General features: G+C 37.1%; 1 protein-coding gene across 1 annotated transcript in view; it reads right to left on the bottom strand.

Moving 5' to 3' along the window:
* Window positions 1–13,452: 13,452 nt before the first annotated feature.
* Window positions 13,453–14,374, bottom strand: part of LOC105510149 (protocadherin beta-15-like) — a 3,674-nt gene continuing 2,752 nt past the window's right edge. The window contains exon 3 of the mRNA XM_011939780.1: window positions 13,453–14,360. Coding sequence (XP_011795170.1) covers window positions 14,020–14,360 — 341 coding nt within the window. The 3' untranslated portion in view covers window positions 13,453–14,019. The remainder of the gene's footprint in view (window positions 14,361–14,374) is intronic.

The raw sequence follows: 14,374 nt of genomic DNA, 5'->3' as shown, positions 1-14,374 counted from the left end.
AAAAAAAAAAAAAAAAAAAAAAAAAAAAAAAAGAAATTTAATTAGAAACAATAATAAAATAAATTTTAAATTATTTTATTTCAGCCACAGGTCCAAGGAGACTTCACAATGGAAATTAGACACTTAGTAAACTATAATAAAAATAATATGTATCAAAAGTTGTGTGAGATAGCTGAAAGGGTACTGGGAGCAATAGTTGTCATCATAGAAGTTTTTATTAGAAAATAAAAACTGTAAATTATGAGCTGGGGTCCACTTCAAAGATGAGATACTAATAAAACATTTTCATATTTACAAGATTTTAAAGATTTGTCTTCTGGTGTCAACTTTATGTATAAGAAGAGATGTATCTGAAGACCTTCCCACATGAATCACATTCATTGGGTTTCTTTCCAATGTGAGTTTTCACATGTCTTTGAAAATATGAGAAAAAAGACTAAAGGATTTTCCACATTCTTTACAGTCGTATCTCCCAGTATGAGTTCTCACTTGCTGACTAAGGCATGAAAAAGACTTGAACGTTTTCTCGTATTCTATACATTTATTTCTTTTCAGTATGTGTTCTCACATGCGTACTAAAGTGTGAGGGATTACATTTTCCTACATTTCTTGCACTTATGTGGTTCCTCTTTAATATGAATTTTACCTCAATTTAAAAAATTAGACCCAGGATAAGATTTTCCTACACTCCTTATACTAATAGAATTTCTCTCCAGTGTGAGTTCTCACACTGTTTTGTAAGGGATGAGGAATAGCTGAAGACATTTCTGCATTTCGTATATTCAGTGTGTTTATTAGTCAGGGTTCTCCAGAGAAACAGAACTATTAGAAGATAGATAGATGGATAGATAGAGAGAATTTATTATGAGAATCAGCTCACATGATTATGGAGGCTGAGAAGTCCCATAATATGCCATCTGCTAACTGGAGAACCAGGGAAGCTAGTGGCATAGCTCAGTCCAAGTCTGAAGGCCCAAATTATTTTATTTCAGCCACAGGTCCAAGGAGACTTCACAATGGAAATTGTGAGGGCCACTAGCATAAGTCCCAGAATACAAAGACCAGAGAACCTAGACTTCTTATATCCAAGGACAAGAAAAGAGGGTGTATCAGTACCAGAAAGGGGAGCAAATTCACCTTTCCTATGACTTTTTGTTCTGTCTAGGCCCTCGACTGACTAAATGGTGCCCAGCCATACTGGATGAGGCCTGGTCTTCCTTGCTCAACCCACTGATTGAAACGTCAATCTCTTCTGAACCACCCTCACAGATATATCCAAAAATAATGCTTTACCAGCTACCTGGGTATCCTTAACCCAGTCAAATTGACCCATAAAATTAATCATCACACAATGTTTCTCCAATGTGTTTTATCACATGAATGGGAAAATATGAAGAATAAATGAAGGATTTTTCATGTTGTTTACAATTATAGAGGCTGTCTTCAGTGTTTATTCTCACATTTCTATTAAAAGAGGAGGGCAAACTGTATACTTGCCCATCTTTCTTACATGTGTAAAGCTCCTTTTTGGTTTATTCTCATTTGAACATGAAGTTTTGAGGAATAAATGAAGGCTTTTCTTCATTCTCTATATTCATGAATCATCTCTCCAATGTTAGTTCTTACATGTACAGTAAGAGATGTGGAAGAAATCAAGCCTATTTCACATTCTTTTATATCCATAGGGTAAATTACAGTATGAGTTATCACATATGCCCTAAAGCATTAGGGGCAACTTAAGGTTTTTCCACATTTTTATGTTAATAAAATTTCTCTTCAATGAGAGTTTTCACATGTTTTCTAAAAGATTAAAGAAAATTGAAAGCTTTTTCACATTTCTTATATTCATAAGGTTTATCTCCACTGTCCACTGTGAGTTCTTTTTTTTTTTTTTTTTTTTTTGAGATGGAGTCTCACTCTGTCACCCAGGCTGAAGTGCAGTGGCATGATCCTGGCTCACTGCAACCTCTACTTCCTGGGTTTAAGCAAGTCTCCTGTCTCAGCCTCCAGAGTAGCTGGGATTACTGGTGCACATCACCACACCTGGCTAATTTTTGTGTTTTTAGTAAAGATGGGGTTTCACCATATTGGTAAAGCTGGTCTTGAATTCCTAACCTCAGGTGATCTACCCACCTTGGCCTCCCAGAGTGCTGGAATTACAGGCATGAGCCACCGTGCCCAGCCTACTGTGAGTTCTGACATGTGCATCAATAAATGAAGAATGAACAAAGGCTTGTTTACATGTCTATTCATAGTATTCTTCTCCAGTGTGAAATTTTTCATGATTCCTAAAATACAAGGAACACATAAAGGGTTCCCTATATTCCTTACTTTGATAGGGTATGTGTCCAGTGTGTGATGCCGTGTGTATTTTAACAAGTGAAAGGTCAGTGAAGACTTTCTTGCATTCACTGAATTCATGTAATTTCCCTGCAGCATGAGTTCTCCAGTGCACATTTAGATTTGAAATCTGGCTGAGATCTTTTCATGTTTATTACTCTCATTATATTTGTCTCCAATTTGGGGTATTTTCTACAGAGTAGATGTCAAGATCTTTTTGAGAGATTTTCAAATTTGATTATTTTCATAGACGTTTTCCACCATATGAATTGTCAAGTATATGTCCTGTGTCTTGTGCTGATCCATCTATGTCATGGCAACAGAATGAGGATTACATAATTGGAAGTTTTTTATATTGTAACTTAAGTAGTATAATACTAATTGAAGGTAGACCATGATAAGAAAAGGCCATATATTGTCATCCTTAGAAGAAATATTTCTGCAATTGTTGTAGCTAAAAATTCAAATAAGGATATAAAATGGAATATGAAAAATATCTAATCAAGTAAAAGAAAACAGAAAATGAGGAAGAAAGGATTTCCAAAGAAACCAGAAAATGAGGAACATAGGAATGAAAATGGAGAGTATGAATAAAATTGCAATAGAGACAATCATGTTACGAATAATTACATTACATACAAATGGAATACACTCTTCAATTAAAAAGCAAACATATTACCATTGGATAAAATGCAAGACTTAATGCTATGTTGTTTTAAAAAGATGCTTTTAAAATATAAATACAGGTTGAAAGTAAAAGAATGAAAAAATATATCACACAAACCTTAAGCATAAGACATGTAGACTGACTATATTAATATCAGACAGAGTTACTAGAGACTAAAAGAGACATTGTATAATAATGAGTGTCAGTTCGTCAAGAAGCTATCCATTGTGCATGTAATAACAGAGCTTTAAAGTACATGAGATTTAAAAATGATGGAACTGAAAGTAAATAAAAAATTCCCAATAAACAGATGCTAGAGAAGATGTGGAGAAATAGGAAGGCTTTTACACTGTTAGTGGGAGTGTAAACTCGTTCAACCATTGTGGAAGACAGTGTGGCTATTCATCAAGGATCTAGAACTAGAAATACCATTTGACCCAGTGATCTCATTACCGGGTATATACCCAAAGGATTATAAATCATGCTACTATAAAGACACATGCACACGTATGTTTATTGCGGCACTATTTACAAAAGCAAAAACTTGGAACCAACCCAAATGTCCATCAATGATAGACTGGATTAATAAAATGTGGCACATGTACACCATGGAATGCTATGCAGCCATAAAAAGGATAAGTTCATGTCCTTTGCAGGGACATGGATAAAGCTGGAAACCATCATTCTGAGCAAACTACCACAAGGATAGAAACCCAAACACCACATGTTCTCACTCATAGGTGGGAACTGAACAGTGAGAACACTTGGACACAAGATGGGGAATATCACACACAGGGGCCTGTCGTGGGGTGGGGGGCAGGGGGAGGGATAGCATTAGGAGAAATACCTAATGTAAATAATGAGTTAATGGGTGCAGCACACCAACATGGCACGTGTATACCTATGTAACAAACCTACATGTTGTGCACATGTACCCTATAACTTAAAGTATAATTATAAAACAAAAACTCACAATCACAGTTGAAGAATTTAACACTCTTCTCCTAGTAATTGGCTGAACATGTAGAAAGAATGTTAAGAATAAAGAAGATCTAAAAACATTGTCAAGTGACTTGATTTAATTCATATTTACAGAATACTCAACCAACAACTGTAGGTTACACATTTCTTTCAAGTACACATGGGGAACTCACCATGGTAACTTACATGCTGAATAATTTTTAATGACTTCATAAATCTCAAAGGGTTGAAATTATACAGAGTATGCTCCCAGACCAAAAAATAATTATTTTGGATATCAAAAATGTTACCTTTGGATATTTGGAAATTAAGCAACACAATTATAGTGAAGCAATGGATCAAACAAGAGTAGTTCAAACTGAATGGTAATAAAAACACAAACTAGTCAAGTTCATGAAATATGACTTAAGTAATATATAGAAAGAAATTTATACCTTTAATTTATATTTTTATGTATTTTCAAGTATGTTAGAAAAGAAAGGCTTAGAATCAATGATCTAAGCTTTCAGAGAAGCTAGGAAAAGAGAAAACTAAACTCAAAATACATAGAATAAAGGAAATAAAAACAGAAGAGCAGAAATCAATAAAATAGGAAACAAAAAGGAGGCTAGAAAAGGTAGCTCACATGTGTAATCCCAGCATTTTTGAAGGTTGAAGTGGGAGGATTGCTTAAGCCCAGAAGTTTGAGGCCAACTTAGGCAACATAGTGAGGCACTGTCTCCACAAAAATAAAAATAAAAACAATTAGCTGGATTTCGTGGTATGCACTTGTAGTCCTAGCTATTCAGGAGTTTGAGGCAGGAGGATCTCTCTCTCTCTCTCTCTCTCTTTTGTGAGATGGAGATTTGCTCTTTCGCCCAGGCTGGAGTGAAGTGGCGCAATCTTAGCTCACTGCAACCTCTGACCCCCAGAGTTCAAGCAATTCTTCTGCCTCAGCCTCCCGAGTAGCTGGGATTACGGGCGCCCGCCACTATGCCTGGCTAATTTTTGTATTGTCAGTAGAGATGGGGTTTCACCATGTTTGCCAGGCTGGTCTCAAACTCCTGACCTCAGGTGATCCACCCTCCTTGGTGTCCCAAAGTGCTAGGATTACAGGTGTGAGCCACCGTGCCTGGCCTTAGGAGGATCTCTTGAGGCTAGGGGTTTGATGTCACAGTGAGCTATGACTGCATCACTGCACTCCAGCCTTTTTTCCTCTGAGAAAAGGAAGAAAACAGAAAGTAATAGGAAAAGCAGTAAAACCAATGATTGGTTTGTTTTTTAAAATTAATAGAATTGGTACATTGACAGAAATACCAATAAAGAAAAAAGGAGGAAAAACATAAATTATCAATATCCATAGTGAAGGGGGGGCTTCATTGCAGATTCTAAATATATTGAAAGATGAAAAAGAAATATTATCAATGGCTTCATGACAGTAACTTCAACATCTTTGATAAAATAGACAAATTTGCTTAAAAAACACAAGCTGCCAGCTGCTGACAGAAGAGGAAACAGAAAATTAGAATTGCAGCATATTTATTTAAGAAATTGAGTGTGCAATTCAAAATCTTCCCACAAATAAAATGTCATTCATGGTTGGGTTCTGCAGTAAATTCTATCAAATACATGAAGTAGAAATAATAACTATCTTACATAAACTCTTTCTTAGAGGAAGAGGAGGAAACAATTGCCAGGTCATTTGATGAGACCAGAAACTAAACCCTGACAAGGGTATTACAAGAAAAAAAATTGTAGATCAACATCTCTCATGAACATAGATGCACAAATTCTCAAAAAATTAGCACAACTGACTTGGCTGCATGTCACCTGGAGGAAAAACTTATAAACAATTTTCCTGGACAATCATGATCACACAGGTGCTGTTCTATTCCCAGTCTGCAGGACTCCAGCTCATGAGATGTCTTTGTATTCTTCCACCGTTGCTCCTGCCATGCCGTATTTGGAATAGGACTTGCTTCTGATTCCTTTGCTCGAATTCCACAACTGTAGCCATCACTGTTACCATAGTGATGGTCATTTGAACTTGCAGGTTGGAAACAACCAACAACTGGGACAAACGTGAAGCAAGTAACTGAGATGCAAATTTTAAGTCATTATCCCAAAACTTGGAGATAAATACTATTTGTTGCAATATTGTAAAAATTAAAATTTAATGTAAACACCCATGAGAAACAATATGAAATTTTAAGTAAAGACAGGAACCACCCTGCCCCTGCACACATTTGCCACACTAACCTCACCCTCATCCTGTCAGATCCTATTGTTAACTTTATTGTTTCTTGATCTCACTGGAAGAAAAGTTACCATGTCTACTTCACAGCTCCTTCTCCTGGGCTGCTCCTTCAGGGCCAGAATGTCACGAAAATTCTAAATCCAATAATGTTGGGATTGTTCCATATGCAAGAAATAATTTCCTTTCATTGGAAAATATAAACTATTCTACAATATGTTGCTAATGCTAACTTTATTAAACACATTCACAGATTAAAGAAAAAAACCTTAACATGGAAAAGTTTTGGAAAAGCAATGTTACTCTGGTATTTATCTCTGTAGTTTATTGCCACTGTCTACTAAAGCCACCCACCAGAGACACACACATATACAGGCACAAATGCACACACACAAATACAACCGACTCTGGGATTTTGTGTATTTGTAGCTGTAGATTTCTAAAATTGTTTGAGGCATCATTATTTATGTATCATGATAGATTTTTCTTGACTTTTTGGTGACTATGCTGATAACTGGAAGTAATGCTCTTCTCAAGGTATTCCAGATCAGTCTAAGAAAGACAAAAGTATTAATCCTTTAAAGATGCCTTTAAATTCTAGACTTTACCCATAAAACATTTGTACAGTAAGATACAAAGGGAGTAGTACTCATTGGGATCTCTGGGCCCATTTCAAAACTTGCATTTCTATATGTGAGAAGGTTGTCAGGAATTAATCAAATATGTCTTTTGGAAAAGGTAAGAGAAAGACCAAATCTGAAAGTAGTAGTAATGAGCTTTCTTCTCTCATTTGGTACACAAATTAATACTATCTTGAAAATGACCATCATTGCCACAAGTGACAGGGACTACTGATGATTGGGTACTAATGGTAATACCCTAGAGGAAATGGCATTTGCTGTTCTCCAGCCATTAATATTCATAATGGTGGCTGTAAGTATGGTGCCAACTTCTGAAAGTCCCAGAATTTATGAGAATTTTAATTTTTTTGTGACTATGCTGATAACCAGAAGTAATGCAGTTATCAAAAGCCCCAGTCAGTTAAATAATGATTACTGCAGTCAGAAACATAGAAAGATCAAGAACGAATTCATGTATTTAAGTCATTTTGCTATTACATCTCTTCCTTTAACATATTATTAAGGGGGCATCTAGGTGTGTAAGAAAAAACTCCACTTAAAAATATGCTAATGGCTACTGTGCAGCTAAAATGAATGTTCAATGGAAGATTTTGATGAAAAAATAGATGTTGCAGGCCTCACTGATTTTAATTCCCATTTTAAGAAGAACCACCCTCAATTGCCACCACCACTCCAGATAGTCTACTTTGCCCTTACTATTGGGCATCAGTTTTCGTTAACGTGCTGAGCAATATACAGAAATTCTGCATCAATATTGAGTTGCCATTGTCACCTATAACCATTACACAGACAAATGCCTGGATTTTCAAAGTAATTGAGCTACCATCTATCTGTTGCCCTGATTGTGAAGTAAAATTTATTTAATATTTACAGACACATAAAATACAAGAATTATGAAAAAATGGTTAACTGTGATTTCCTTTATTTCAAATCATTGGTGTTGGTGAATACTGACACATGCAGATATGCGTTTGCCTCTGCTTTTCCAGGGAGTGCATATATCTCCGCCCCATTGGACTCACGTAAAACAAATGGGAGCAGTCATATTATTAAACTAACAAGCACAAATCTCCTACTTCTTAGCCCTAGTTTGGAATTGATATAAGCCCACCAGTACTTCCATACTTGGTACCAGAAAAGGCATGAGTCAACTTATAATAGTTTTAAAATAACTTTTAGGCTCTTGAAATATAAGTGCATTTTTCTCCATGTGAAGGAAGCTGGTCTGCAGTAAAAGGGAATAAAACCAGCAGGATAGAAAAAATGGTCAAGTCCTTGTTTCTAATTGTTATGGCCTTACCCTTCAATCAGTTTTATTTCCAAACATATCCTAAATTACATTATATACCCTAATATCTTCTCAATAAATTCTGTATTTTATCTTGAGAGCTAATTTGAATTGGGTTTCTGTTGATTAAAACCAAAAGAATTTAGACTAACAGAAGTATTAATTTGGCAAAAGATCTTTCTGGTTAGTACATTTTCTGTTACTATAAAGTATGAGTTTCTAAAAGTCATTTTCAATGCAGAATATACGAGATATATAGAAGAGCATGCACTTTTCAAACATGATTCTGAATGTTGATGGCAGTAGTGACAATTTGAGGAGTAACATTTAGGGACAAGCTAGTTGAATGACATAAGGTTCCCTCAAGGAGCATGCTCAGGAATATCTTTAACCTCCATTCTTTCAGTCTGCCAAAATTTGGAATGCCTGACTTCCCTGGCATGGATCAGACTTCTAACAATGGTCAGATGAAAATTTCTGGTCAGAAAGAGAGCTTGGAACAGAACTTGGGCAAAGTATTTCATATGCCTTTTTTTTTTTTTTTTTTTTGAGACGGAGTCTCGCTCTGTCACCCAGGCTGGGGTGCAGTGGCGTGATCTCAGCTCACTGCAAGCTCCGCCTCCCGGGTTTACGCCATTCTCCTGCCTCAGCCTCCCGAGTAGCTGGGATTACAGGCGCCCGCCACCACGCCTGGCTAGTTTTTTGTATTTTTTTAGTAGAGACGGGGTTTCACCGTGTTAGCCAGGATGGTCTCGATCTCCTGACCTCGTGATCCGCCCGTCTCGGCCTCCCAAAGTGCTGGGATTACAGGCTTGAGCCACCGCGCCTGGCCCATATGTCTTTTTATTTCCTGTCAAATACAATATTCAAACAATGCTGGGGTATTTCCAGAACTGCCTATATGGACATTTTAAATCTTTTGAATATCCTTAGTTCTTGACCTGCTCATTCACATTTGAGAGCACATGACACAAGAGGGTTCCCATAGCCTCCCATAGGTAAAACTTCTGCAGTGATTTCCAGGCTACTGATGCAGCAATAGAGACAATATTCTGATTATTTTTTTATCACATTTCCCAGGATAAAGGCTGCGGGGTTTTGCCTAGATTACATTTCTGTTCATGGAGTATTCCAGTGAGGCCTCTACCTGAGTTAAATTTTCATTAAACATCACCAAAGTGAACTCTCATTGAACGTTATTTGGCTTTGCTTGGGAAAAAAGACACAAGCTTCTCCCTTAACAGACTGGAAATACATATGAAGGGAGCTTGCTATATTCGAGCCTATATTCTATTGATTTTACAGGAAAGGAATCCATTTTTATAGAAATAGGCCTTGGATTAACAAAAAATATTCATCATGTTTATGTTTCCTTTTTTCTTTTGTGAAGAAAATACATCATCACAGTGTTTATCTAAGATTAAAAAACCCTTAGGGGACTGTGCCGAAGATAACTCATAACACTCCATTATTACTTCAAAATATCCAGAGAGACCTCTGCTAGCACAGCCAAGCTTTCAACTTTTAAGGAAATCATTTCTAAAAATTCAGCCATCAACCAAAAGGGATAATTTTATATACATTTAAATAGTCATTTACCTAAATTGTCTAAAATCATACATAATTTCCATATTTACAGTAATCAAACTAGAAATAGAAGTTCCATGCTGCTGTTTTCAGTAGTGGTTTGGAGGATAGTGACAAGACACTGCAGCTTATTTTTATTATACCAAAAATATAGCTAATGGGTTTCTCAGAAAACTATTGCCCTCATTTAAATTCATTTGTGGGAGAAATTAAAATTCTCCTCCACTTTCCAGTTGTTAGAATAAGGTACCTCCCACCTTGTGAATGCTGTCATATGACCACAACTACCTGTGTATTCCAATTGCAATTTAGGAAGAAAATAAAAGCAAGGAAGGAAAATAAAGCAAGAAGGCCAATGGCCTTAGATTAACATCATAAAAGGCAAGATGAGACTTATAGAAATCTCAAAGCAGGTCTACAAAATCTGAAAGAGAAAATAGATAAAATGAATGGCTCTGTTTATGTTGATGAGAGTCTCTATTCTGCTAGTTTCCAAAAAACTTATTTCACTGTCTTTAATTTTTTTATTCACTAAGAAACAATGACATGTCACTCATGTTCAAAATTGTTCTAGGTACTATGTGTGACATAGAGGAGAATTGGTACTTATCCTTCAAATAGCCATAATCCACAAAAACACATGGATTGCTGTTCTGCTTATGAATATTTTCAGGATCCATATTTAGTCAGTTTTACTAAGTAAAATTTTTAGCCTTGCTACTTATTGCCTGTGATGGGGCAGGGTATTCTGGATTGCTGCATAAACATCTTAGTCATCTTGCTCAGGATACCATTAAGTCCAGATTTAAAAACATGCCTCACATTTATCAGTTCACTTTCTGATTCTGTTCTCCAAAGTCAGCTTTTGGAGATGCTACTAGCCAGGAATATTTCTTTGAAAATTCAGTTATTTGCATATGTTTTCCAATTGTGAGATGACTGAATGATGATATAAATTTAATTGCAGTAGTTCAGAGTACTGTCCCTTGATAACACCCCAGGGAAAACAATATGACTGATTCAAGTCAGGCAAGGCCCCAGATTAGGGCTTACCCCAGGAGGGTTTTTGGCTTCACACATAAAATAATTCAAGGGCAAGAAGGTACTGTTAGACAGCAATCTTTTATTGAAATGGACTGCTCGTCGTTGACCAGGGCTAACTCTTCTGCAGTGCACCCGGAGTTGGCAGTAGCAGCTCATGGGTTGTTGGCAACTCTATTTATACCCGCTTATACCTACTTTCACTTACATGCAAATTAAGAGGTGAGTTAATGCAAATTGAGGAGCTGGTTATTCATAACTTTCTAGAAAAAGGGTCAGTAGCTTCTAGGTCATTGCCATGGAAAAGGGCAGTAACTTCTGGGTTGCCATGATATTTGTGAATTGTCATGGGGCTGGTGGGAGTCTCTTATGCTAATGAGCAGTGAGGGCAATTAAAGGTTGCCTTCAGCACCACCTGATACTTCCTGCAGGGTTTTTGACTTCAGTTGTGCACCACCTGCTGGTTCCTGCCAGTTTCTTCATTTTGTCCCATCAGCAGGGAAATAAGTCATGCTGATGTCCTGCCTCACTACTTATCTGACAAATGTCTCATATATCTTAAGCAGACAACTTGGAAACTAGTCTGACAACTGTAAAAAAGTAAAAGTAAAGAAAAAAAATCACTTGCACCAACGAATGTGGCAATACATCCAGGGAAACTCCTGCTTTCGAGGCTTGGGACTAATCCTCTGCGGTTTGAGAGCTGTACTCTCTGGACTTCAAGCTCCATCCTCTGACCCATCCTTCCTTTTTCATTTGAATTGGCACATGTTTTTAGCTAAGCAGTTTTATCAGTCTATTTCTTGCTTACAGAATTTGGAGAGAGGGGGTACCACATCCTTCTTTAGTTAGTTCTCTCTATCCCTTTCAGTTCAAGCTAGCAGTGTTTCTGCTGATTAAACATTCTCAATAACCTTATTTCCTGTGCATTTCACAGGGATTCAATTTATTAAACAAGAGACTCCTTTGAAGTTATTTCCTGAGTAATTATGTCTATATTCCTGGCTTCTGCTGACGTGGCTGAAGATATCCGTGTCATGTACCTAGTCTCTTCAAAGAGCCTTCTGTATGATTGACTACCTGATTCTTTCAAGGCACTAGTAAAAGGTTGTCCTGATATGTCTGTGGCTTTCTCTGCAGAACATGTATCCTTAGCAGTGAATCTCCTGATTTTAACATCTTTTGTAGTCTGAGTAGGGTGAGAATTTCCCCAACCATCAAGTCCTGGTTCCTTTTTGCCTCACAGTTCTTCTCTCAATCTAATTCCTCTCATTCTTTTCCCTCTCACATTTTACTATAAGCAGCAAGAAAAAAAAACCAGACAGTACATTCAACCCTTTGCCTGAAAATCTCAGCGAAATCTCCCAAGTTCGTTGCTTACAAGTTCTTTCTACATAACTACAGGACACAATTCAGCTAAGTTTTCTCCCACCATATAAAAGGATTCCCTTTTCTTCAGTTTCCAATATTTTCCTCATTTCTGCACCCTCACCAGCAGAAACTTTAACATCTATATTTCTACCCACAATCTATTTAAAGTGATGTAGGTATTCTCTAAGGCAACATGTTTCTCCACCATGCTCCTCACTTCATTCTGAGTCCTTACTAGCAGATTTGTTAACAACGTATTTCTACTAACAGTCTGTCCAAAGCAAGCGAGGCTTTTTCTGTCATACCTGTCAAAGTTCTTCCAGCCTCTGCCCACTTTCCAATTCAGAAGCCACTTGCACATTTTAAGTGTTTATTACAGTAGCATTTCACTTCCGGGTATCAAAATCTGTGTTCAAGTTCAGCCAGAGAAACAGGCAGCAGGAGATGTATGGTAATCAATTTATTGCAAGGAAGTGACTTATTCAGTTGTGAAAGGTGCCTAGACAAGTCCAAAATCTGTACAGCAGGCAGTTAGGAGGGGCAGGTTGGAACTCTGGGGCATAAGCTGAAGCTGCTGTCCTTAAATGAAATTTCTTTTTCATCTCAGGGAAGACTCAATTCTGCTTTTATGGCCTTTCCACTGATTGAAATAGACCCACCCATATTATCTAGGAGAGTCTCCCTATTTTAAGTTTAGCTGATTGGCAACCTTAATTCCGTTTGAACCTTAATTTCTTTGCAATATAACATATTCATAGGTTCTGGGGATTATGGCAGGAACATCTTGGCAGTCATTATTTTGCATGCAATATGATTCTAGAGTATCTGCAAAGTTGAGAAGCTCCTGGAGACAGAAAAGTCCTGACAAGAGAGCAGATGTTTTTCCTCAAATAATTTAACTCCTTCACCAACATATCCTTTAATAAATTTTGTTTGGTTAACTAATATTAGTTCTACAATGTAATTCCTTTCAAATTCCTTATGAATCAGAATAATGTCCCTATCCAAAGACAAGTAGATGCTGGCATTCTGTACCATCGGAAGCTCCTCTAAGCCCAGAATTTGGGACTCAATTAAGATTTTCCTGCTGTGGTAAGAGGAAATTACAGGACATGAATTAGTTGGTCCTAGTGTCTATTAGCCTTATAGGAACACCTTAAACACAGGAAATGTGGGTATTAGAAAGCCTGTCCAGCCCCCAATAGGATCATAACGTTAGATAGAGATAAGAAAGAACCCATCAGTCTTTTCTATGTTAATTTACATGAGAAAGAATATGTTATGCAGATATATTTTTATGACATGACATGTGTTTTAGAATGAAAGTCTAACGCTTATAAGTGTGATCTTGAAAACAGTAGCTTAAAATTATTCATGTTGCTCCCTATTGGAAAAATAATACTCCAAATATGAAGCTTGGAATAAATTACACGTGGATAAATATGAAATGATTACACCCCGAGCTTTTATCAAAAAATCAGAGCTGTGTAAATAAGAAAAACTATAAAAAAACTTTAAAATATGACTTCAAAAATCATATTCTTATGTAGTGTCATATAGTATGACAGGTACTTTCAAAATTAGAGTTATGTTTATTAGGTGGGGTTAACTTTCATATTACCCTTCGGGATATGGGAATACTATTAATTTATTCAGAAATATGAAATTTCCTGATATAAAATATTTATAATAATACAATAATTTGAAAACTAATTAACAACCAGGCCAAGGAAATAAGTAACATTACTAAAGACAATAGCAGAAATTTTTTAAAAAGTAGAATTAAAGATTACTAAAGGGTTAAAAAAACTAAGGTGAAAAGTGAGGAAGACAAAATTAGCAGACGATAGGAAAGCTTCAGATATCTACACTATTCTAGATATTCTGATTTCCTCCTAGAGTCCTGGCTCAGAATATTGGGTAATATAGGCTTCAAGAACTTGAAATCATTACTTTCAGAGCCTCCAGTCAGACACACCTCGTACTGATAACTCTGCGATAGGGTCCCGGTGCCGCTCACGTCCACCAGATGCCCTGGAAAGTGGCCCTCGGGCACAGAGCAGCGACCCACCGAGGCCGCCCTGCTCCTCCTGCACAACCGCACCGCCACGAACAGGAGCACCGACAAGAGGAACAGCGACGACACCGAGGCCAACGCCACCACCAGGTAGACGGTAAGCGAGTCGGCCTGGGCCTGGGCCGGGGCCGCCTCAGGGAGAGGCAGG

This window comes from Colobus angolensis, unplaced genomic scaffold (assembly GCF_000951035.1).
Source record: "Colobus angolensis palliatus isolate OR3802 unplaced genomic scaffold, Cang.pa_1.0 Scaffold183, whole genome shotgun sequence".
Lineage (NCBI taxonomy): Eukaryota > Metazoa > Chordata > Mammalia > Primates > Cercopithecidae > Colobus > Colobus angolensis.
This window is presented reverse-complemented; position numbering and strand designations above follow the sequence as displayed.